The sequence below is a fragment of the Motacilla alba genome, chromosome 7 (assembly GCF_015832195.1).
Source record: "Motacilla alba alba isolate MOTALB_02 chromosome 7, Motacilla_alba_V1.0_pri, whole genome shotgun sequence".
Lineage (NCBI taxonomy): Eukaryota > Metazoa > Chordata > Aves > Passeriformes > Motacillidae > Motacilla > Motacilla alba.
In genome coordinates this window covers 11397235-11422673 of record NC_052022.1, presented here as the reverse complement: position 1 = coordinate 11422673, position 25439 = coordinate 11397235, and the positions used below count along the sequence as shown (strand labels likewise).

Sequence of the window (25439 nt, the reverse complement as noted above, 5' to 3'; positions counted from 1 at the left end):
ACCTATGATGAATTTGGCAGAATGCGTCTTGGAGCTGAAATCACATGGAAATTAATTAAGAAATGACTCACTGGGACGTCGCAGATGTAAAGAGCCAGGCGCTGCCCAGCCACCCCTTACCAACGACTGGATTCAGCCTAGTACCGTGCTAGCACACGATATCCCACCATGCACAGGACAAAAAGCCCCCAGGCATCTCCAAGGCTCTATCCTGCGCACTGCAAAGCTCTCTGTCCCCGCAGGTGCAGTTTTAGGAGCCGAGAGCAGCGGCCGGGCTCGCCCGAGCAGCGCACGGGCAGAGCGCCCCGGCCCGTGCTGCGCCAGCGGAGCCCCGCTGCCGGCGAGGAGCGAGCGAGCGCGGGGTGCGGGCACATGCGGGACCCCGGCAGCGAGCAGGTGTCAGCCGGGGCAGGTGTGGAAGGGCTTGGGAAGCGCGTGTATCCCCCGCTCCCGGTCCCCGCGCTGGGCGCCGAGCTGCCGGCAGGACCCGAGGGGCCTCGCCGGACCCGGGGAACGAGAGCCAGCGCACAGATAAATCATAGAGCGCTCCATGAGCGGTCCCGCAGCCCTCCCCGCTACGCAGCCATTTGCCTTTGTTGCAGCCCCGCGCCCGCAAGGTGCGGCGGGGCCGGGGCCAGGGCTGAGGACGAAGGAGCTCGCTCCCCGGTCGCTCTCCCCTCACAGAAGGGCGGTGGGGACACGTCCTGCGGGACCGGCTGCCGAGAGGGACCCGCCCGCCCGCCGCCCGCACCTGCCTACCTGCGGAGCCCGCCCGGGACGCGTCGCCCGCCGCCTTTGTTGTGCATGCCCGCCCCGGCAGCGCCGAGCCGCGGGTCGGCTCCGGCCCGGCCCCTCGGCGCCCGCCGCTCGCAGGCCCGGCTTAGCCCGTCGCCACGGCAACGGCGGGCGCGGCTCGGGCGAGGTACCGGCCTCAGCGCCCCGCCCCGAGAGGCTGAGGGGACGGAGCGGGCGGTCCTGAGGGGACGCAGCGGGGCTGAGGGGGGAGAGCGGGGTGTTCCCGCGGGGCCGGGAGCGGGCGGTGCTGAGGAGACGGGGCACGGGGGGTCCCCGCGGGGCTGGGAGGAGACGGCCCTGCAGCCTCGGCTTTAGGGCGCTCGTCTCCCGGCGCCCGCCCTTCTCCCCAGCCTTGCGCCCCTCCTTCCCCAGAGTGCCGGGCAGTTCCGAGCGCGGCTTAGATTAGCCCTCAGCTTCCTCTTACGGTGCTTGGGATCCCTCATTTTCCATATCCGATAGCTGTTCTTTAGACTGGCCACCTCGGGAGTCCCTATCTCCGGTCACAGATCGCACGTTCTTTTGTCCTACAGCAAGCACGGCTCTGGTGACTCTCCTATCCTCCTGCATCAGCCGCCACAGGCTCTACACGTGACGGGCAGTCTCTCTGGAAAGAGGGGAGCTGCTGTGAGAATAAAGCCAAGGCAGTGGTAACGCCTCCGTTTATCCCTGTTCCTGGGCAAGAAACGAATTGTATCCTGCATTTACAACTATTTTAATTTACTATTCATTTCAGGGATAACCATGACAGCTTGAACCTCTTCCCTTTCAGTCACTAAGGACTTGGCAAATTAATAGTTATGCTGATTGTTTCTAGGATTAAATACTGCAGTTCATTGGCTCTATCATGTAATGCTAGATTGAGCTGGGTCTCGTTAGCGGACTTCTACACACGTGCCTGTGTTCATCTCGTTCTGAACAGGCAGGCTCTGGACTGGTGAGACATGTTAAAAGGAGAGTCCCTGATCAGAATTGCTCACATTCATGAATTTTGTTAAGTGATCCAGCCTAAGTAAAGGCATTGTTTCTGTTTGAAGACATTAATTAGAGAAGAACTAAATTCTGCAGAGAAGAGTTGATTGTGGAGAGAAATAAATAGCATAGCAACCCTGAACTCTTTCTATGTGTTCAACACCTGATTATACTTTTTTTTTTCTTTCTGGGATCTGTCAAACTCCTATTTAACCTTAGTAGAAAGGCATTTCAGTGATACTGGGCTCATGGCATCCTCCACTGAAGGCTCTTAAATTACAAATAAAACATATGAAACTTCTTCAGTAAGCCTCATGTGTCAGAGGAAAAGACAGAGACAGAATGTGCTCAAGGTTACAGAGATGTACTCCGGCACAACTGGGAAAAACTACCAGAGCTGTGGCGTCCTGTCCTTGGTATTCATCTGCCAGACTTTGCTATTCTGTCCCAAGAAGGCACCTGGGGTAAACCCAGCCCTGCCTTCAGGGAGAGCAGGGGAGACGAGACAGGAGACAGCTGTCCTTTAGTTCCCCTTGGTCCGTCTGGGCCCATATATTCCTCATGTCAGTAAACAATCTCCTTCTTAAAGGGCTTTTTACTGGACACAAGGATGCTTGGGGATGACCTGGTGTTATTGTGCTGTAAAGAAGGATGATAAGGAGAACTTGGAGATCTATTGTGATGGTCTTTGCAGCTCCCCCTGCAATAAGCTGCCTCTTTTTCTGTTGTGTGGTAATTTATAAATAGACCAGATTCCGCTACTCGGGGAAAGCTTTTGTCTCTCCTTGTACTATGTGATACTCTGCAGTAGAGAGCAGATGTTTGTACCAGATTCTGCTCCCATGGAAATGGGCAGTAGAAGACTCAGAGGCGAGGGGTGAAATAGCATCCTCATCTTGTCCTCATCTCTTGTCCTCAGCTCAGAGCTCCTATTACAGCCAGTCTGAAAGGCCAGAAGACGCCCTTGGATTTAGCAGCACAGTCTCCAGTGTGTGCCTGTGTCTCTGCAGGAGATGGGCATCCTGTTGTTTGCAGAGTCCAGTTACAGCTAAAGCTGAAAAAAAAGCATCTGTCTGCATAAACAGGAATTTTCCTCAATTGCAGGAGCTAGCAGAGGACACTACTTTGTCTCTCTCTGAAAGGGCTGAGTAATGTTTTGTTTGTTTGTTTTGTTCTTTTTGCTGCCTTCTTCCAGCTCCATGACTTTGGTGGTGCCTTTGGCAGAAGAGTTGCCATTGCTCCCATTTTATCCATATCAATCAGAGAATTTTGTTTCCCAGATTGTTTGCTGCTGCTGAAGCCATAGCAATAATGCCCCTGTATAGCTTTACTTAAGGGAGGGAAGAAACAAAACCACATGACAAATTGGTCCAATTTATCACAGCAACAGAAACCTGCAATTCAGCTCAATCGCCCCCACAGGCCAGCTTAGACAGCATCAATATTTAATGACCCGAGCGCCACTGCCTTCACAGGTTGGGCTCCACCTCTGCCCTTGCTTTCTTGCAGGTACCCCCCAGGAATGTCACCCCACCAGTGTGGAGAGCACCCCCAGAATTCCTCTGGGTGAGCAGGGTCTGTCTTCAGCCTGCCAAGTCGAGCCTGCTTGCTACCCAAAGGGGCACAGTCCAGACCTACTGGGTACTAAACTCCCTTTTTCCTGCCTGGCTGAACGACCGATGCCGTAGATTTATGCCCAAGTAACATCTCCAGGCTTTCTGGGCATGCCTGTGGTCTGTGGCAAACAGGAAAGCAGGAGTAGGACTGGACCATCACAGCTCATGGCTTCTCCTACAGTCTTTTTTTTGGTAATTGTTTAAACCAGACAGGACTGTTCATTGGTAGCAAGCTGGATGAGGCTTGTGTTCAGCTGTCCAAATCTGTTCCCATTATTAAGGCAAGAGTATTTTGTTCCAGAAACGGCTGCGATGAAATAAAATGCCAGCAACATGTCCAGCAAGTGGTGCAGGAAGACTTGAAAAGAGGAGTCAAACTACACTAAATCCCTCCCACTGTGAGCCAAGCAGGGCATTGGAGGAGGTTGGGAATCTCTTTTACTGGGCCCAGGCTCTGAACTGGCCACAGTAATGGGCATCCAAGAACATCTCCCAGCTCCATCCCAGCATGTGGCCGCTTTCTGGCTTGCTCTGCCTGCGACAGTAACAGGAACAAGTGACAGGTGATACAGCTATATACAGCCATAGGCATGTTCCCTCATGGCTCTCTTGCCTCAGTTTCCCTGGTCTGTAAAATGGATGTGACCGTGATCTCCTGGTGACAAGCACAAAGTAAAACAAAGCATTTTTATCAGGGCTGTGTTGGGGCAGAGGAATTTGTGCTGCTGGACCAACAACTTGAATTCCTCCAGCAAAACAGCACCTTCCAGTAGGTTTTCTGTTCACTTGAAAACCCCCATGATTTAGCAAATTGCATATTCCAAAGGAGGAGTTCTTTATCCACTCCACCGGCAGCAAGTGACAGAGGCCATTACAATAAATGGCATTTTGGGAAGATGGCTCTCTAATTCACTTGGTATTTAACACTGACCATGGGGGCTCAGCTCTTTATGTATGTGTATTCAGAAAAGCCCTTTTGTGACCATCTCCCTACACCAAGGAGCTGTCAGAATAAGGGTGATTAGAAATAAATGTAAGAGCAGAGGTTTCTGCATCAAAATAGTTTGGGTCAGAGGCTGCAGGGCGGAGGGGACAATGATGTGCACAGAGGACTCAGGTATTTAGAAGGGAAAAGCTGGCTTGCTGCAGTTCATCCAGAGATGCTGGGCCATTTCCAGTGCCAGAGCTTGGCTGCTGAGGGATATCTTCCATCCCCTGGAGCACTTGGTGACTGCACCCAGACCCTCTGCTCTTGTAGTTGTAGGGTACCTGTCTTGTTATGGGCATGGCTCAAAACTAACACAGCAGAGCTGTGCAGCTCAACAGACATCTGCAAGTGCCCTAGAAAATACGTAATGGATTGTTCCATCAATTAACTGTCCAAGAAAGGAATTGTGAGCCAATTCAGGGCATTCCAAATCACAGTTCTGTGAAAAAAAAGTTAACATAGAGCACAGCTCTTCCTCCTGGCAGCCATCCAGTTATTAATTTCCATGTATCAGCTGCATCTGAATGGGCTTGGTCTTCCGCCCACTGTTTCTATTTATTTGTTTTCCATTCATCTCCACTAAAACTAAAACTCAAAGCCTTCCAGAGAGAATGGAAAACAAACATGCTGAACCAATACTGCTGCCCACATAAAACCAGCAGAAACCCCTGCACTTTTTCCTCCTTTGCAGTGAGGCAAGATCTAATTTTTAAGACTCTGGCCTTTCACCTGAAAAATAGCACAGGAAGCTACAGCATTAGCACAGTCTCAAATTCTTGTTTCAGACACATGAGTAGGCAGCATCCTTCAGCTCTTGGCTGTGGCTGCTCCAGGTCACAGTGACTGCAGATACCCAGTGCTGGAAATCTTTCTGGATGAAGCAACTTCTGCATGGTGTTAAGAACACAGAGCCGATGGTCCAAATGATCACACTGGCTGAGAGTTTATGGGTCAGGATTAAAGGGAAGGCAGGATTGGTGACATTATAGTAGGAGCCTGCTTCAGACTGCCTTAACAGGAAGATGGAGCTGATAATATCCTCTACAGACAGATAGGAACAGCCTCATATTCACAAGTCCTGGTCTTCATGGGGGACTTCAACCACCCCAATACCTCTTAGAGGGATGACACAGAGGGGACTGGCAATCCAGGAGGTTCCCAGAATGCACTGCTGGTTACTTCCTTCTCCAAGACATAGCGGAACCAACAAGGAGAAGTGCAATGCTGGACCTTGTCCTCATCCACAAGGAGGGGCTGGTGGGGAATGCGAAGCCCAAGGGCAGCCTTGGCTGCAGCAACCATGGAATGGTGGAGTTCAAGGGTGGCAAGGAAGGTGCAGAACAAGCTCACAACCCTGGACTTCAGGAGAGCAGACTGGCTTCTTCAGGGTGCTGCTTGGTGGAGTTGCCTGGGATAAAGCCCTGGAGGGCCCAAGAAAGCTAGTTAATACTCAAGAATCACCTTCCCCAAGCTCAGGAGCAATGCATCCTAACATAAAGGAACTCAGGCAAAACCACCAGGAAGCTTTCTTGGATAAACAAAAAGGTCCTGGACAAACTCAAAGAAAAGGAAACCTACAGAGGGTGGAAGCAAGAACAGGTAGTCTGGGAGAAATACAGAGAAAGTACCCAGCCTTCTTCATGTTTGCATGATTTCCTATTGGTGTCTTGGTTTGTTCTGGACTTATTTTTATTTCAAAGCACATCACCTGATAAAACGTTTTGCTATCAAATCCCAGGCTTTTACAAAGGCCAGATTCTTTATGCATCCCGGTGTGAATAAGAACTGAAAAGCCAAAGGTTATGAACTTACTTTTAAAGTGATACAAATTACAAAATACCTTCATTTAAAATTACAGTATTTAAATCCTATTTGCAATAGCACAATCAATAGGATCCAACTCTTGGTGTACAGGAAGGAATTCTTACTAAGTAAAATACACTAAAATAAGGCCTTGGTCTTTTTCAGTCTTTTTCAAATGTTTTCCTTCCCTAAAAACATACACAAGTGAGTGCATAGTGCTAGATATGAGTCTGGTTGAATATGAAATTCTTCTGCTTGTTACCTAAAAGGATTTCTTTCCTCCAATAAAGAGAGTTTCCAGTTCTGTGTTTATAGCATCGTCAGGAATTACATCATCCTCCATAAACTCATCTCCAAGCTTCTTCCACCATGGCCAACGAGTGTATTTTAGCATAGTGTTGTGGGCTTGTCTTGCCTTGGTAGCTACAGGGATTGATCGACTCATAAAGGCACCAAAATCTTTTTCTGTGGTCTCTGCTAAACCTGGAGCATCTGCAAAAACAGGGAGAAGAGTTTTATGTATTTTGTTTGTGGTTTTATAAGTATTATAAAAAAAAAAGAAAAAAGAAAAGGGAACACTACCCTCCCACTTCCCACTGTCCTAGGCCACTCCATTCCCTGTGCTGGCATTGCAATTTTATGACTACCTGATAAATCATAAATCTCATTGGAGAAGCAATCCAAATAAAGGATAATATGACAAAAGAAATACATAATGGGGTAGAAAGAAGAAAGGGGAAACATGGACTACTTCTTTCACGTGCAGTGGTGGTATCCACCAAAATGACTTCTTGTAGAAGTATAACCTCAGAGGATCTCCTGGTCACTACTGTGGATCAGAGCCACTACATGGCTCCTGGTGCAGGGTGACATCAGCTTGGTGTTTCCCTGCTCTGGTGCAGCAGCCTTGTGGTTTCCCTGCTTGGGGGACCCAGCACAGTGTAAGTGTGTTGCTGATTTGCCTGCTCAGGGAGTGATGAGCTGCAGTGACACAGCACGTGACGGACTAATGGAATTCAGTAACTTGCTGAATTCTGCCCAGCTTGGGTGCTCTCTGGTGGCTGCAGTTTGCTACTCTAGCTTTTTCATGCAGCCACTTGTCTGGAATTAAGATAGCACAGTAGTGAATTCTGTTTCACTTAAAGCCAGGCCAGGGAAAATGAAAACATGGAAATCGCAGCTCAAAGATTTCCCTCTTCATCTGCAAGGGGTGAGAGTATTTTAATCAGCACCTTACTTACACCACCAGAAAACAAACCAAAGCAAAACTAATGTGGGTGAATAGGTTGTGTGAGACCCCCTTTTTAAGAAATTCTAATGCCTGTTACAGGGCTATTGCTTTTCTTGTGAACGTATCAGACAGAGTCTTTCAGCAGAAGAATAAGATGCTCCTTGAAAAACAAGTGTTTATCCTTAACCTACAGCAGCACTCGGATAACCTCTAACAAAGCTTGGATCTCAAGATAAGGCATATAGCAAAGGAAGAAAGATATTTCAGTTTTGAAATGAGGCTTTACCACTGCTCACTCTAATTTTCCCTCTAAATTGGTTTAATCCAAATGGTAATCAAAGCCATGAGCAGAGCAGTCACATACTCATTAGCAGCTCCACATCAGTGTTGACCTGAGCCAGCAAAGCCTCTCTCCGCTGTGCTGCTCTCTGATCCAGCCTGTTCCTCAACAGGAACTGTGCCAGCTTTGCCTGAGCCTGCATATGCAATTCTTTACTCGTTTCTTCTGACATTTGAGAAGCCTGGAGGAAAGTAAGTTTGTTACCATTAGGAGGTGGTTATTTTAAGACTTCTGGGGCAGAATACAAGGAATGCAAATGCTCTTCCTAATTGTTAACTTTGTAATTTTGCTTCCTCTGCAACTCTCTTCAAAATTATCCATCATTATGTATATAAATTTTCCAATTACAGTTTGCTTTGACACTTTTTATTAGATTAATGGTTAAAATCCCCAATATCCTAGTGCCTTGCTGCCAAACAAGCAGGGTTAATACATACATACCTCACATGGATTATCTTGATCATAATTTATGAAGCGGAATATATTTCATCCCTACAGTATTTTTTGTTGCGTCATTAATGCAAATTATGAAATGACTAAGAAACAGACCGGATGCAATTTGATGTAGTCATCCACCTTCTGCTGCAAAGCTAGTCTCTGCTCATCAGTCAGTCCCTTGGGTTCTTTCCAAGGACAGAGAGGTCTCCTCCTCCTTCGTTTCTCCAGGAATTTACAAGCCTTTGTAAGGAACATATGAGAATATGACAATCACAGAGAGGAAGTTTGTCTTCCTGCTTTGTTTGTAAACAATCAGTGAAAGTGTTTCAGTACTGCATCTGTTAAAGCCTAAATGCAGCCATGATGTTGAAAAGACAACATACAAGGTCAGCATGAACACTAAATAGTAACAACACTCATATAATAAGTTAGTGACTCATCTGTAGTATGGTGACATTCCAATCCTGGGTTTCAAAGAAGCAGCTTTTATATTTTAGTTGCAAGACTGTATTAGGCTTTGTAGCCTATACAAGGTTTAACTCTTTAAAGCAACTTGTGGCTCCAGACTATCACCCCCAAGTAATTTTTTAATAAATTATGGCTACATGGACAGTAAGAGAAGAAACAGTTTTATGAGGCTTCACAATAATCCACTCAGTCCTATCTACTGTTAGAACAAAGCAGAAATACTTACTGCTCTTTGAATGATGACAGCTGCCTTATACTCCTTAAGAGATTGCTTCTGCTGATGAAAAATTCTTCTTGCTCTATACCCTCGCCAGAATCTCTGGATAGTTAATGCTGACTTCTCCTCCATTTCCTGCATGTATTTATTCACCTGACCTACAAAGGTAACAAAAATCCAGTTAGAAGACTGCGGGTTAGGTTCTCTTAACAATTTACATTGTTAATCCTCAAGCTAGAGAGTACCAAAACACTCAGATGCTCTCAGTTAAAAGCCCCGTTTTCCCCAAGGTCTCCTGGCTGTGGGTCAGGTCTTGCAGATCGTAGCTGCAACGGAGCTTTGTAACACAAGAAAACTGTCTCTCCCTTTCTCCTGCACCATTTTGAAGGCACCAGATCTTGATCAGTAGTTACTGAGCCCTGGGGGAATTGGCACATTCTCTTTCAGATAATTGGGTCAGGAGAAGAGACAGTAAGACTACAGTGCAAACAGACGTTCAAGATTGGGAAATAGATTTGGGGAGATTGTTCTTAAGGACACCCAGACACTTTAATCTTCTGCTATAGTTCAATATAAATCATACTGGCATGGACAACTTCCAGTAAGGCCAGCTGTCGTTCATGGAAGAGTCTCATGGCCCTACGTCTCTGCAGTTGCATTTGCAGTTTTAGAGCTTCATCCTCCTTCTGTTTCATTAAATGCTGCAGCTCCTGTTCCCGTTTAGCTCTGCAATACACAAATACATTAACAATTACCTAAAGTTGGACATATCTTTAAAGTATATCTCCTTTTCTTTAAGTGGTCCAGCATTGAGAAAGAAAATCCACAAAACAATCTGCTATGCCAATTGCTATGCCAGCTCTGCTGTTGGCTGCAGAATGACACCAAGCAATGAGAAGTCTTCTGCAAACTAACAAATTACCACACTATCTACAGCCACAAAAAACTCTGAACCACTCTACAAAATCAAAGTATAAATCTTTACTTAGGATAAAGTTCTAAGGTCTCTGAAGGGAATGATGCTTCATGTGGGATATTCACAGCCAGAATGAACTGGGACAGCAATTTTGATTCCATCATCTGCTGAAGAGGTAAAGCAACATTAGCCATCTGCTCCAGCATCCACCTTTTCCAGTCCATCCATCAGCATGCATGGCACCTGCTTCCCACAATACATACAATTATTTTGGTACTGACTGCAAAAGGAGATCAGAATGTTGGCTGCCAAGCCTCACTTCTTAATTTTGGAGGGATTTTTTTTCTCCAGGAAATACAGACTGACACATTTGGTCCATCAACTTTGTTAGAGAACACTAGGAAAGAATTTTCTTGCACATTCTTCCTGATCTGTTCTAGATTTGATATTAGGATGTTGCCCTGCTGTGCACTGGAAAACCTGCAGCAGAAGTTTCACAGATGAGACAGTTGAAAACTCTGCAACTGGCCCTGGAGTGTTTAAGCTACTAATAATATGCACATCAATGAAATACACAGCAAGATATCAATATAGAGATTAACATAAAATACTTAATATGCTGATGTTTTCATACTAATAGTTACTGAGACCACTTGGTCATGGTCTCAGTGAAGTATGAGGAGGTGTGAGCTAAAGCTCCCCCTCCCTTCATTGCCCCTTCTCATCCCAATGGACCCAACCTAGCAGCTTAGGACCTGAGAATGTACAACTTTACCCCACAACAAGGTAACAATGGGATCTCTCTGCTCCTGCTGCAGCAAAAACACTTCCCCACTCAGGACCTGAGTGCCTCACTGGGCCCACAGCCCAGTTCTGCTCTCCTCTAGCACTTTTCTGGGGACAATGAAACAAGTGCTTTAAGCACTAGGAAAGAAAACCAACCAATGGACAGAGCAGAAGTATACGAGGTACCAGAGGAAGAAAATGTCCACAGACTAAACCTAATGTCCAGGTAATTCTGCTATTGCTGCATGGCACATACCTTTAGACTCACAGTACTAATGAGCTATTTCTGGTTCCCATCATTAGTATAAATTGAGCTATAATTTTTCCACCAACCATACCTTCTCTTTAGTCTCTAAAACTGGGAGAGATTGGGATGGAAACTCTTATGTAAAAGAGATGCTCTGGATTTAAAGATCTGACCTCAACAGATAAAAAAGCCTCCACCACAATCTGACAACCATAATCCTTTTACAACTGTAATGCAGCCTTGAGGTGTGCCCACACACCTACCTACAGAGACAGATCATGATACATGTGATTATATCAGAATGGTTTCAAGGAAACTAAAGGTTTTCAGCCCACACATTTCTACAAATTACAGCTGTAAATGTTAACATTTTTAATTTAGGTAATTAATATTTCAATAAAAATATTATATTTCTAAGACAAATGAAGTCACAGGATCAAACCAGACATTTGTTCACATTTTCTTGATAAAACTTTTAATATTTTGCCCATCAATTTTTATCAGCTTCACTAGGTTGAAAACTACAAAAATGTTTCATGAACTTCTCAGATGCACATCTGTGAAACCAAGAGTGTCTGCCAGGTATTTAAATGATTCTTTAATACTGATTCTTTCCTATGTAGTCTGCAAAACACATTTGTCCTCTGTTTCTCCCAATAGTAAGATATATTTGCTTGCACAAGACCACACTGTGACAGGAACTGCCTCTGAACTAAAGTAAAATATACACAGAGTAAGATCCAAGCTTCTTTTTGCAGTTCATGGCACAGAATAGCCTCCCTCTGGTCATCTCTTTAGAAATGTAAAATGGTTTCATTTTTTTATGCATTATTAATAAAAATTATTGCCATTTAAAATGTCCTACAATTAGCTATGTAATAGTGAACTAACTTCAAGGAGAGAACACAGGCTTTAACATTCACTGAGGAGATATTTCTCCACAGTTTCAGAAGTTTATAACTTGCAGAGTTTAAGATCTTCCTCTGCAGCTGCAGGTGTGCAAAGTTTGGAGTTTCAATCTTGGCACTATTTAACCACACTTGTTCTAAAATAAAGCTGTGAACATAACCAGAACTTGACTGCTAAAAATTAAAAAGTCCTCTTAAAAGCTTTTCTAAAGTCATGTGTACAGTATTCCAAACACTATTTTCCAGTGAAATGTTTTGAGGTAGACAGAAGAAAACCAACACTGGCACTGTACAGTTACTGTATTTGCTCAGTACACTGGGACTGAGTGAGCCATGAACACACACAGTGTGTAAGGATATTAATAAGTTTCCATTCCTCTCAATATTAAACAAACACTTTCAAAAATCCATTTAAATGACTTGAAAGCTACTTAAAAGGCACACACTAATGCTTACAATATTGCAAATATGATGCTAGGTAGTCAAGCAGCTTGGTGATTGCTGATAGTCTCACCATCCTTTCCCTGCTGCTTTTCCATGTTACATCTTAGCCCATCATCCAAAATTTCTGGGATATAAATTTAGTTTGCAGGCTTGCAAGGTGCCTTTTGAGGGAAGGAATACTGGCTTCAAGTGTATGTTGGAGTAAAAAGGAGTGACAAGGATGTCTGACTCCCCCACAGAAGTGCAGTGACCAGTGGCCCTCAACAGACACACTGGTTGCCTCTGCAAATCTTTCAGAATTTAAAAATGACACCTTAGATAGTCCAGAATCCTCTTAAGGCCAGTGTAGACAATAAAGCATAGTTGTTTGCTTTGTATTACTTTGGTCACGATGCAATGGGATTTGACAGTGATTTATAAAATCTACTTTTGACACAGTAATGATCGATGTGCAAAAAAAGTTTGAAAAAACTTGCTGTGGAGTCTACACTTGATTTTAATCCCTTAACCTATGTTAAATTCAAGCTAAATTTCTCAAAACAGTTAGCCTAACACATGCTAACATTACTGCTGCAATCTAATTCAAGTGAGACAAGCATTATTTACACAGCTTCCTTCTTCTCTGCTGCTCCAAGGCAGAGGATACTATTTCTAGGTCACTGAAGTAACTCTGATTCTGAGAGACAAAGATTTAAAAATTAATGAAGAACAAGGTCTTGCAAGCACTACACTGGCACTATAGGGCAAGCACTATGGGCCTTGGTTTCAGCAGCACTCTGGCATGTGCAAGCTCCACGTAATTTACAGAGCAATTTTGAGTCAAGTTAACTGTTAACCAGTTATCTGTCCTACCACCAGTACATCATCTTCTAGTGCTATTTAGTGCAATGGGAGGAATAGAGACCGTCCAAACAGAGACAATTATGGCCATGGAATGTAGGATATATAAGGACAGGCAAGGTGTGTTTAGCCTAAAGGAAGGCAAATCTGTCTCTCGCTGCCTAAAGAAGTTAGAGAGCAGACACAGCCACACTCATGGGGTGCTCACAAAAAGGCCAAGAGGCAGTGATAAAGAGTGCAACAAGGAAATTCCCACTGCCCATAATGGAAGAATTCTTCACAAGGCGAATCATCCAGCACAATGAAAGGGGATCAAGTGAGATGGTAAGATCTCCATCCTTGGAGACCTCTAAAATTGGTTGTGGCCCTGAGCATCCAGATCCCATTTTGAGGAGGGGCTTACTTTAAACAGGACACTGAATTAGATGACCTGAATTTTTTCTCATCCTTTGTGACTTGAGAAAACCCAGCCCAACTCAAACCTTCGTACTAGATCCTATTCTTTACTGTTTTTCACAGAGTCATACTGTTTACCTGAAGCTTCTCTGTAAAGTGACCACTGCTTGGGGTAGCTTTTTCAGTCTTTTCCTTGTCTGAAATCCCCGCCATGCTGCCTGGATTATACAAGCTGCTTCATGCTGCTTCTGAAATTAATAACCAGTTGGCAGAATATTTTCTATGCATATAAAAACACTTTATTACTGCTTGCATAATTGGACAATCTCAACATTTGGCCAAACCCCATCAGTTTTCAAATGCATCAAATTGGAGAATTTAAGGTCTTACGAGACAGTTATTATCATGAACTCCACACTTGCCCCAAAAGCAGCTAATCTGATCACCTGTATTGATGCTCTCTGTGGTAAACAAATGAATCTACAGCACAAATATATATATATATATATATATATATATATATGTAAAATCAGTATTAGAAATTTGTACTTAAAACACCTGAAGCACTTGATATTTTGAACGGCGATTCAATCAAAATACCTAACTAGAGAGGACAGAAAGACAACTTTGGAGAAAGAGCAGCAGGAAAAATGTTACATTTGCAGTATGATCAGAAGTCACTGAAATGCAAACACAAAAAAAATTTATTCTATTCTTAAATGGATTTAAAAAACCCCACAAACAAACCGAATCACAAGACACCCTGCTCTGTTGAAGATGAAAGCAGGTCTCTGCAAACATAACTGATTTTCATTGAAGTATTGTCTCTGAGAAACCTGCATGTAAAATTTTTTTAAGATGCTCATGAAACACACATTGTCTCTTTCATTGGGAACACAGTCCAGGTGCTGTTCTTACTGCACATTTTCTGTACATGACTTAGCTCTATGTAAATGCTGCCTAGAATTCAGAGATCTAAATTTGTAACACTGATGCGAGAAAAGCAGATGCAGTTATTTTAATCTGATAGTTATAAAAAAAATTAATTATTTTCCCCTTATGGTTATATTGAACTCTATGGTGAATCTGCACAGAAAGCCAATCTCTTGAGTCACAGTCCCATATTTTAATGACTGAGAAATTTCTTGATGGTTTAAAAAACCACAATAAAATCATTTCAAAAAGGCAATCAAAAAATTAATTAACCTAGTGAAATAATAATACAGGTTTTGAAAAGTGTCTACAAAGTGATACAGTAAATCCCTTCTAAACATACACAAATCACATGTAAATAGGATTTCACATCTAAATAGGATTTCACATCTGAAAGTCACATTAAACTTAATCACCTGCATTTCTCCTTTTCCACTGGATTGTTCCAAATACAGCAGGTCCAAGAGTTGATTGACCTCCCTGTCAAATCCTTTGCCAGTCCACTGTTTACTTAAAAGCCCTTTTAATCCTAAGAGAAAGAGAAGATGCTAATTCAGTAACGTGAATTTTTCCTTTCAGGCTTTCAAAGTAACAAACTGTGAATCAACAAATCACATCTGATTCTATGTGCAAAGAAGTGTGAGAGCTGAAGACCATGAGCCATCTTTGAGTGTCAATGCATAATCTTATCAAAGAATGTCTGGTGCTCCAACTATTACAAAGAAGTATTATCCAGAGATTTTGTATGTCCTAGCAGCATTGTGTTTGTATCACTGACAGTCAAATTACCAATGTACTTTCAGTGTCTTATCAGTAAGTCATTGTAAGGTGCTACAAAGAATTCAAAGCACCACACAAGTGCTGGGTGTTGCTAACACTCTTCATATTTTTCATAGTAAAATTTATTTATTTCCAACTGGAATTGTTTGATGTCTGCACAGCATCGTCTAACTGTGAGTGCACGTGCATCCAATCCATGAGACAAAAGAGCTTTTTGGGTTTGCAGTAGCTAAAAAGCACCCTTGTGCTCCCCCCACAACACACACACACTCCCTCTTATGCAAGTAGACAGTAATGTGCTAAAATGTTTGTATCAGACAAATCCCAGAGGGATTTGGGCTCTGCAGGGAGTTGGAGGGAATAGGAAGGAGGGCAGGAAGTATGTGCATGTTTGCCTCCTGAACAACTCAGATTCAAGTAACTTTTCCATCTTCAAATTATTGTCCATAAACATATTCGTACACCGGGCAACTCCAACACAACACTCACATCTACTTACAGGGTCTGGAGCACACAGAAATGGCACCTCTGTGGCACCATGTGCACCATTTCAGAAAAACAATGACAGTAAACACTTCAGGAGAGAGACAGGCAGGACTCCAAATGGGTGCCCCAAGGCTGCCTGAGCCCTGCAAAAGCAGGGAGCCAGGCTACTCAAGAGAGCTCCCTCACACAAGTGCTGTGGGTCTGACACAACCACTTGCCAGTCTCTGTACAGACTACACAGCCATATGCTCCTTTTGGCTACTGACAGGGAGTACCTCAGAATCAGGGAGTGTGCCTCACAGATGTGTCAACCCATGCAGGGCAAAAGGCCAGGGCCTCCAGGGAACCTGACACAGGGACTGTGCTGGTCTTGGAGGTGCCCTCACCTCCAGCAGGCTGCCTTCACTTGGCAAAGCTCACACCAAAGCACCTCACACTGCCACTGTGAAGCCAAGGGACTTCAGTGAGGTGGCCAGATGGTGGAAATACTGTAATGCTTTCTCTGTTGCCTTTATTCCCCAAAGTCTCTAAAAGATTTCAAAGCCTGAGTTAAAACTAACAGAAGGATTCTAACTTTAAAAAAAAAAAAAAAAAAAAAAAAGACAGAGAGAAAAAAAGCAGTTTTTGTCTTCTTTTTTTAGTGGAAAGAGGCAACGTGTACAGGAGAGAGATGAAGTTTCTAAAGGACTGTGGCATACTGTGATTCTAGAGCAAAATAAAGCATCCTTTGATGGAGATCTACACAACTTCAAACAAGCCAGCATTCTACAGCTGGGATGATCAGACCAACAAGGCAGCTTCCCAAGAATCCACAATGTGATAGCAGCCTTAGGCACACTATACTTAATTCCACAATACAAGGAATCTGTCCTCTCAGCTCTGTAGGCAAAAGGGTGGCAAAGCTGTTCATCCGGTCCAGAAATTTATCTGGCTGTTACTGTAATAAGTAGTCAGCACAAGTGTAAAAAATGGGAATTGGACATTTCTTCTTTTTACTGTCTTTGTCCTCAAAGGACTGAGGCTGCTCACAAGTAGTTTTGACCCACAATAACATCCAGAACATAAAAGACATGGCAAATATTATTCCTGTTCCTTAGTCTCCATGGCCATGAGAGAGTACAAAGGGGTTTCCTGGAGCTTTCTACTGTGCTAGAGACAGAAACATTAAATGGGACACCTCATTAAGGAATGAATAACATAGAACAAATTATACACATACTCAGCCTTATCATATTAAGGCATCGAGACAAAATGATAAATTAATTTAATGAATTCTTGGAACGTGCTCATTCCAATTATTTGGATATCAAAAGACAGTCAGCTCCTGGATAACTAAACAGCCCCCTATCAGATGAGCAGACCTGCAACAGCCAGGGTCAGCAGGTCACTAAGTAAAACTTTCATGCTCTGGATTAGTGAGCCTTAGCACTGTGGCAGATGTGACACAGGGCTCTCTGACTGTGGCAGTACAGGCACCCTGCCAGTGGATCCCTCAATAACCAAGCTGCACAGGGAAACAGAAAGAAGCAAAAGCCCATCAGGTTGGAAGTCACAACTTTAAAAGACAAGTTGCCACATGCAGAGTCCTCAGTACACAGAAGAAAATAAATCTAGGAAACAGAAAGAGGTGCAGTACCTCAAACTGCAATGAAAATGAATAGAAGGGAAAAAAACCCACAAAGCAGCATGGCATTACAGTTTCTACCTGTACTGGAGAGTTAAGAACCACAATGGGAAACCTCTGTCTTTTTATTTTCACAGGGAATGTAAGAGGAGGCTCAGTGATTGGTCTCATACATGTTTACAAACCTTTGTAGCGAGCTGTGAATAACTGCACAAGCTGCTTGCAAGATTTTGCCACTAACAACAGCAGTTTTGTGGAAGCACTTCCTACAGCAGGATTCATGGTAGAGGAAAGCTTATAAACAAGTTCATCCAAAACAGAGTGAAGGGTCTCTTCTTCCACTTGAAGCAAGACAGAACTTTAAAAAGAATAATGAAAAAAAAAAGGGGAGTGGGACAGAATAGAAATGTTAATTGAAAAACATGAGCTTTTTAACAGTAACTTATTTTTACCTATGTCAGGCTATATGCAGCAAACCAAGACGCCCAGAGAGCTGGACCAAGAATATGATACAGACATTACTACTGTTTCAATCAACCAATTATCACTCCCTCAATTTAAGAAGATTAAAACCCCAGCTTTTTAATATTTTCAATTTCTACTACAAAGACTAGGGGAAAAAAACCCCAAACAATAAAACACAACAATGCTTGCAATATGAAAAGATTTTATTTTACCAAGCATTAATGAACTACCTTTTATATTTATTATTAAGAAAAATAATGTTATGAAAACGACCAACCTATTGATCCTCAAAATATTGTGTAACACAGACATCATTACAATTGCTGTGTCAACATCATCTGTTATTAACAACTGCAGGAAGCGATCATTTTGTAGTACTGCAAAGAAAACCAAAAACAAGCAAACAAGGAATCATGCAATCAGAACCCGACTTGAAAATACCATAAACCAAATAACTTCCTCATAAGTCATAGCAAGTAAAACCAGACACTGTTCTGGAACAAACTCCCTCATTTATAATTCCTACACTGAAATTTACTGAGATAACTAAACTACTTCAACCTCCAAAAAACATGGTGAATCCTGTTTCTTCTGCCTTTGGACATCCCTCAGGCACCGATGTTGCAAGGGAATGAAATCTTTAAACCCCTTTATGTTACAATAGTACCATTTTCTTACAACAACAGTGGAATTAACACTGGGGTAACAATATCCAAAAAAATTAAAGACCTCAACCTTGACAGTTTGTTACCCCAGATTATTTAATGCAAGTCCACTGACATCATTAAAGCACCATCTTTTTTTCCCAGTGTATCACTGGCTACATATTCAATAATTTTTCTGACCATGTGTGGTTGTAGTTACACAATTTATGATCCTTTTGGTTTTTGTCCAATAACAGAAGCAAAACCAAATTCTGTTTGGCTTTTCAGAATCAGTGTGATTAACATCAGTTTAAATGAAAGCTTATTTTGGTCAGAAATATATAGTGAAGTTTCTTAGATATTTGTAAAATTTCCTGTCATGGCAAAAACTTCAGAAATCTGTCTGCAAATCTCTCTACTTATCAGGGCTAACAATGTACTCTGGTCAAATTTCTGCCTATTTTAATCACACACAGGAAAAGATCAATTGTCTCTTACTGGGAAAAAAAAACCCCAACAACCTGATTTTTAAAAGGTATAGACTTACAAAGAGAAATTACAGGATGATACTTTACGTATTTATCTCTGAAAGACTAGAAGGGGAACTCTTGACTATTTCCCTTAAGTGGATATTTACCATTTTAGATATTTCTGTTGAGCTGACTATTTCAAAAGATTGATTTAACATCTACTCAAATTTAGAAGACTAGGTGGAGATTAGCTTAAGAATGAATTTTGATACTTGCAGTTGCCATAAATAAATGTTCAGGTGTTCTGTGGGTTGACATTTCCCTTACCACGTGCTGCTAGTTGGACATGCCCACCGAACAGCCAGCAGATGGCATCAGTTACTATTTGGAACCAGTGTAAAAAGTCCTGTTTTTCTTTATCCTAAACAAGAGAGAAGTAGGTAAAAACATGTGTATATATCTTCATTAAGGACTTCATCTTGATGTCATGGGAAGGTTTGCATGCCTCAGGAATTTGGCAACCAAATTTCCAAATGAAGTTGGTGAAACTGCAGGAACTAGTGAAAAAAACCCACCCCAACTTGTGAGACCTTTGAGGTCAGAGATCAATCAAGAAGATCTGAAGATAGTAAAAAAATAAAAGCATGCATTTGGGAAAAACAATCACAACAAACAAGAGCGAAATCTTGTTTATGACTTAAAAATATTTGATAGCATTGGAGGGATAAGACAAATAATATCTCAGCAAATATGCATCACAGATTTAATGCACTAAGTGGGAAATATATTACTTTAAAGAAGAGGGGAAAAATAAAAAAGGAATGAAATGACCAAGGACACAGTCAAAATGAAAAAGGTTCCTGATAACTGGTATGGTGAAGTTTCAGAAGCACCTCCTAGTTGGAGGTGTGGGAGCAAACACCAAACCACTATAAAGCTGAAATTTGATCTGTTTGCCAAACAGACTGCATCATGTGCTTGCCTGTGATAGCACTGGACTGGAAAAAAATATAGAATCAATCACAGAAAGGTAGGAAAGGACCTAAAGTCCATCTTGTTCTAGCCCCACTGCCATGGGCTGGGACACCTTCCAGTAGACCAGATTTCTCAGAGCTTTATGGAGCCTGGCCTCAAATGCTTTCACAGATGGAGCATCCACAGCTTCTCTAGGCAGCCTGTCCCAGTGTTTTACCACCCTGACAGCACAGAATTTCTTCCCAATATCTAATTTAAACCTCCCTCTTTCAGTGCCAAGCCATCACCCCTTATCCTGTCACTACATGCCCTTGTAAAAAGTCCCTCTCCATCTTTCTTGTAGCCCCTTTAGGTACTGGGAAACTATATAAGTTCTCCTCAGAGACTCCTCTTCTTCTTGCTGAACAGCCCCACCTCTCTCAGCCTTTCTTCACTGCAGAGGTGCTCCAGTGCTCCCCTATGACTAGGGAATTAGGGAATTGAGGTTTTAACACATGAATGCACATACAAATGCACATTCCAGTCTGTATTCCAAGTGTGAGCCACAGACTACTGGAAATCCAGAATCTTTGTGTGTGGAACAGCAAAAGGGTTTTTGACAGTAGCACACTGCTGACATATGTTGTTACAAAGTACATGGTCATACATCCCACAATAATTCAGCCTCCACAAGTGAAACTCTGGAAAGCCTATTCCTAGATCCCAGCTGGAGCCCCAGCCCTCAGTCAAGGTTTAATTTTGCATTTGGTCCAGACTGACATGGAGAGATACAAAATAACAGTAATATGTTAAGCTGTAATATTACATGTTCTGTGTTTTGGCAACATATCAGTTTCTGAAAGCCATTTCACTACTTCCCTTGACTTCAAAAACTTGTTCAAAAAGCAAAAGAAAGCAGAATAAACTTCAAATCACCACTGGTAGAGTGGGATTTCCAAAATTCCACTGAGCAAGCATCAAGTCTGGGTGCCCAGTCACCTCTGAGACCATGAAGTTTAAAAGCCAAGGTACTAATTATAATGTAGACTGCATTTGCATTCAAAAAGAAATCTTTGCCCACAAGCATGACTCAAGTAGCATGTAGGCTGAGACATAATAAGAAAGTATGGGGGAAATTACATATTGTGGATAAGAGTCTCCTGGGATGTCACTTAGGAAGCTTCCTTGTCAAGCACAAAATGCTCAAGTACTGCACTAACAGAAACTATGTTATTGCACTGATGCTTTCTGAGAATTGATTGTCTGTGGTGTCTATCACAATACTTTGTAGGAAAACTTTGGCTAAGTGCAAGAAGCCAGTGAGCCAAGAAATGAGATACTATGGAGAAATGGGGATATTAAAAGAAACTGTCAGAATCCATGAAGATGGTAATTTAAATTACTCGTGGGTTTTTGTTTGTTGGGGGTATTTTTCCTTCTGATTCTAGAACTCAGAATACTCCAGAAGCATGAGGGAACCTCGCTGAGCAAAACCCTTCTTCATTGCAAAAAAGGAGGAAAATGTGAGAAAGCGTTTAAATCTATAAATTCATGAAGTCTGCCTTTGGCATTCTCCATTTGCAAGTTCAGAAACAGTGAGCATTCTTGGAATTTTTTGCCAACTATGCAGCAGAAATTGAATGACAAAACAAACTTCAACAAATCTGATTTAAAATCTTAAGACTCCCTAAACCATTTTTGTAAAGCTGAATAAAATGAGTGAGAACTAAATCATTATGAAGGATGAACTAATGAGAGGCAAAGTTAAGACACTACCATGACTGGGATGCTGTCTTTTGTAGGGCTTTTTGTAGTGGCTTAGCACAAGTCATGGACCAAATGCTGCACAATGACAGATTTCAGCTTCAAAGCTCAGAAGCATAAGAAAAACTACTGCAATTTCTGGAAAATAAATTTTCCTAATAACATGTCCCTAGAATAATATCCTACTTATCCAATATGCAGGAAGTTTGCAGGCGTTCTCTGCTCTTTAAACTATGAAATGTAAATACCTTGATTGCTCGGATAAATCGCGCCTGCAAGCGTTTTCCCAAAACCAGCAGGCTGTCTACAACTGAAGGAAGAAACTTCGTGTAAAATTCCTCAGGATCTTCTTTCACCTCTAGCCCTACACAACAATGACTGAAATGGAGTAAAAAAAAAAACAACAAAACAAAACAAAACAAAAAAAAAAAAAAAAAAAAAAAAAAGAAAGAAAGAAAAAAGGGAAAAAGTCAAAGGCCTGTTTGAACAACTTTGAATGAATGTCACGTCATCAGAGAAATGCTTCAGTGGCATGGGACAATTCCCCCTGAACAACAGCTCACTGCTGTGACAGGCTCCAAGGTGGCTGCCTCCAAGGAAGAGCAACCACTCGCAGGTTGGAGAACATATTACTACTTATTATGGCGTTTCTCAGTTAAAAACATATCCAACACACTTTCTCCTTCAGCTTCATGGAATCTGTTCAGGCTTGCTTCATATTCTAGGGAAGGGCTCTGATGGTCATAAGGAAAAAAAAAAGCAAAATAGAAAGGTACAAAAATACTGATAAAGGAAGCCAAATGATGAAGGGGGTGCGCAATTGTCAGTAAAAATATGTATAAAAAATATACCACAAAACCTTCAGCGAGCCTATCTACAACTTTTCTCAAACTGAGGAAGGCATGTGGGCTAGAAATCAGTTCCTCAGATCTCAGCTCTCTTATTTTACTCACCAGAACATGTCGGTTGTTTCTGGAAGACTTCTTACAAGAAACTGCATGTTTTACAACTGGTAAGTTGTTTCAATTCTGCACTCGGCACTGATACCAGTGCAACAAAAGAGTCTTCCTGACTTTTTATGAATTTTGCTTTCTGATATCTTATCTAGGCTATATTAACATTCTGGCACTGCACACACATTAAGCTGTCTACCAAAGCTCTTGGAAAACAAATTCTAGGCATGAGGCTGAGAGTCATCTAGCTACAAAAGGACACTTTCAGAGCGAAAATAAATTTCAGTACTCTCTGCAACTGAAACAGCTTTTAGGGGATGATTTAAGTATCACACTAGTCTGGTGATAACTCTTGGATCCCTTACTGAAATTCCTCGCATTAAAAATTCATACTGCAGATATGGCATAAATAAGTGATGGTCACATAATTACTTCATGCCTTAGAATTTTACTCCTTAGTTAAGCCAAAACTAAACTTGAGGGAAATTTAAAGTGTATTATTTTTCCTGACATTTAGAACTGAGATTGGATCACTGGGGGTTGGAGTTTAAAGTTTTCTTATTTACAACACCATTCTCACAATATCACTACATCAGGTTATCCAGTCTGTATGGACTGTGTCATCTATTATATTTAAAAATGTAAATAGATACCTCAAGTGAGTATATTAAATAAACATTTAAATACAGTCAAGCCAAGCAGTGAGTCAATCAGGCTGAAGATCTCTGCAAGATGAAATCTAAGCAAACAAAAATACAATTTTTTAATTACTACAATTCAAAATGATATCATTACTGGGTAAAAACTGTTGCACTAGTGAGTACTGTCCACAAAAAAAGGTAAAGCCAACACAAACCCTGTTCCCACCATATAGTTCCCCCAGCTCAATGAAACACAATGCAAATGAATTAAACAGGACCAATTAGGCTATGCCTGACCCCTCTGCTCTTGACTGCTTCCCTGCACTTTAACCCTGGCCTTTCCTGAACAACAAGCCTTGTTCTGGATGGGAGCCAATGTATTACAGCTTGAAAAGAGAAAAAGAAAGATGAAAGGACAGAAGGAAAACTGGAAGAAAACTTCTTAGCTTTTCTTTTCTTTTTTTTTTTTTTTTTACCTTAGTATCTCTGCTAGCTGGGCAGCAGTAGCCCAGGCTCCATGCAGCTGAGCGTGGTCTTGCTTAAGGACCAGCAAGCAGTACTGAGTAAGACCATAATCGTATATATCTTGCTTAATTTTATTTGATTCTTCACATCCTAAGGAAGGACTGCTTAAAATTCCTGTGGGAAGAGTGGGAGAGAGACAAAGAGGAACATAAGATTCTGATGTTCAAGGTTTTTTTTTCTTTTTTTAAGATGTAGGAAGAGTATATGTACACAGGATCCAGGATTAAAATAATTGTAAAAGTGTTAACAACAGCATTAAGTATTTTGTCAGCAATTTCTGCTGCTACAGCTACAACTCATTTGTAAGATTATATGACAATTGGGAAGGACAGCTAAACTTAGGTTTCCATTTTCTCTCTACATATTTAGTAACAAAACATACATTACCTGGGATATGAACCATTTGTATGAATTTCCTAGGCTAGATAAAACCACAACCACTGGGAAACATATAGCTTCCTTATAATTACATCCCAATTTAGAACAGGACCTGACTTGTTTCAACCATTCCTATGAGCAGTGGCTGTATAGCAGAAAGAAAGACAGGGAAGTCACACAGGAGCTCATGATCTTGTTTCTATGTTAAGATTTAAAAACTTGAATACGGACAACCACCCTGGCTCTCTGCCCAAAAAGCACTGGGAGAAATGATTTCACCAAGTGTAAGATCCTTGCCTGTATCAGCAGGGAAAGGGCCACATTACCAGCGTGACAGCTGAAAAGCAGAAAAAAATTCTGTCCATTTGCTCCTCAGTTCCTCCTTATTTTTGCCAAGTCAAATACCACTCTCAGGAAAAGCTGCCGCATCAACCTTCCTTACAGTTTCAGAAAAATCTTCTGTATTTAAGGAGGTAGACAGGAGAAGGACTGGACATAGTTCACCAGCTCATAATTTTATTTTATAAATGGCATTAATTACCCTTTAACTTCAGCAGCAGCAGGGGGATGTCCTGTTCTCTGCTCTCAGTGATCTGAGCAGCCAAGGCCAGGACCTGGGGATCTGTGGCTGCCATAGGGAACAGCCAGAAGCGAACTCCACCATCGACTCCAGCCTCTTTCCTTTTTATGTTAAGGCGCGGGGTCCTCACGCCACTACTTCATCCCAGCTCCTGCAGCACCAGCTGGAAGCCTCGGGCTGCAGGACTCCCCCTGAGAAAGGAAACAAACATGGAGGAAGGCCCACTCGCGCTCCCTCCCGAGGCCGCGGGCCGCCGGACCGGCTCTGCCGGCAGGGCGCACCTCCGGCCGGGCAGCCTGAGCGCGGCCCCACGGGGCGGGCAGCAGGAGCGGCCTCACCTCACCCAGGGCCGGGGAAAGGGCAGAGGGAGCGGTGTCCTCTCCCACCGGCGTCACCCCGCTGCCCCCGCTGTCCCCACGGTCCCCGGGAGCAGCGGCGCCGGCGCCGCGAATCCCCCCGGCCGCGGGGCCCCCTCTGAGGGGACCCACACGCACCCCCGACCCCTCTCACCGCCGCGCGGGGGCTCCCCGACTGCGGGGGCAGGGAGGGGGGATTGGAACGCCGATCCCGCCGTCTCCAACGCGACGGCTCCCCCACGCCCCCCTCCCCTCACAGCTGTGTGGTCGCGGCCTCTTTCCGCCAACCAGCGCTCTCCCCTGCGGGAGGAGGGTGCATTTGCATATCCGCGTGCGGGCCGGCGCCTCCGCCACCCCATTGGCGGAAATCTACATGGGGACGCGGTCGCTGACCAATCCGGCTCGGGGGAGGCGGGGCTCTGCCCCTCACGGCCTATCGGAGCCCGCGTGGGCGGGTCCCGCCGGCCCGGGCGGCGTGAGGGAT

The 25439-nt window shown here is 43.1% G+C and overlaps 2 protein-coding genes across 9 annotated transcripts in view; both read right to left on the bottom strand.

Annotated features, from left to right (window-relative positions):
• Nucleotides 1–1882, bottom strand: part of LOC119703155 (rho guanine nucleotide exchange factor 17-like) — a 45592-nt gene extending 43710 nt beyond the window's left edge. Inside the window, exon 1 of one of the 3 annotated variants that reach the window (XM_038142532.1) lies at nucleotides 760–1882. Coding sequence is in view for 1 of the 3 variants with exons in the window: in XM_038142534.1 (XP_037998462.1) it covers nucleotides 760–806 (47 nt within the window). In the remaining 2 variants the exon portion in view is untranslated. The remainder of the gene's footprint in view (nucleotides 1–759) is intronic. The other 2 variants (XM_038142534.1, XM_038142533.1) reach the window with 2 other exon arrangements.
• Nucleotides 1883–2394: 512 nt separating this feature from the next.
• Nucleotides 2395–25254, bottom strand: IQCB1 (IQ motif containing B1). Of its 6 annotated transcripts, XM_038142873.1 has the most exons (15): nucleotides 24938–25248; nucleotides 24561–24790; nucleotides 23593–23755; nucleotides 21771–21900; nucleotides 19132–19225; nucleotides 17968–18067; nucleotides 17411–17583; nucleotides 14752–14864; nucleotides 13541–13650; nucleotides 9449–9591; nucleotides 8875–9023; nucleotides 8292–8420; nucleotides 7767–7923; nucleotides 6434–6663; nucleotides 2395–5789 (listed from the first exon to the last, which is right to left on the bottom strand). In XM_038142873.1, exons 2-14 carry the CDS (start codon nucleotides 24652–24654, stop codon nucleotides 6434–6436), a joined length of 1785 nt encoding a protein of 594 aa, XP_037998801.1. In that variant the 5' UTR covers nucleotides 24655–24790; nucleotides 24938–25248; the 3' UTR covers nucleotides 2395–5789. The 6 variants fall into 6 exon arrangements, with proteins under 6 accessions (XP_037998801.1, XP_037998800.1, XP_037998804.1 ...); XM_038142872.1 differs by lacking the exon at nucleotides 2395–5789 and having other exon boundaries at nucleotides 6006–6663; nucleotides 25110–25254; XM_038142876.1 differs by lacking the exon at nucleotides 2395–5789 and having other exon boundaries at nucleotides 6006–6663; nucleotides 13541–13647; nucleotides 24938–25249.
• Between the last annotated feature and the right edge of the window lie 185 nt (nucleotides 25255–25439).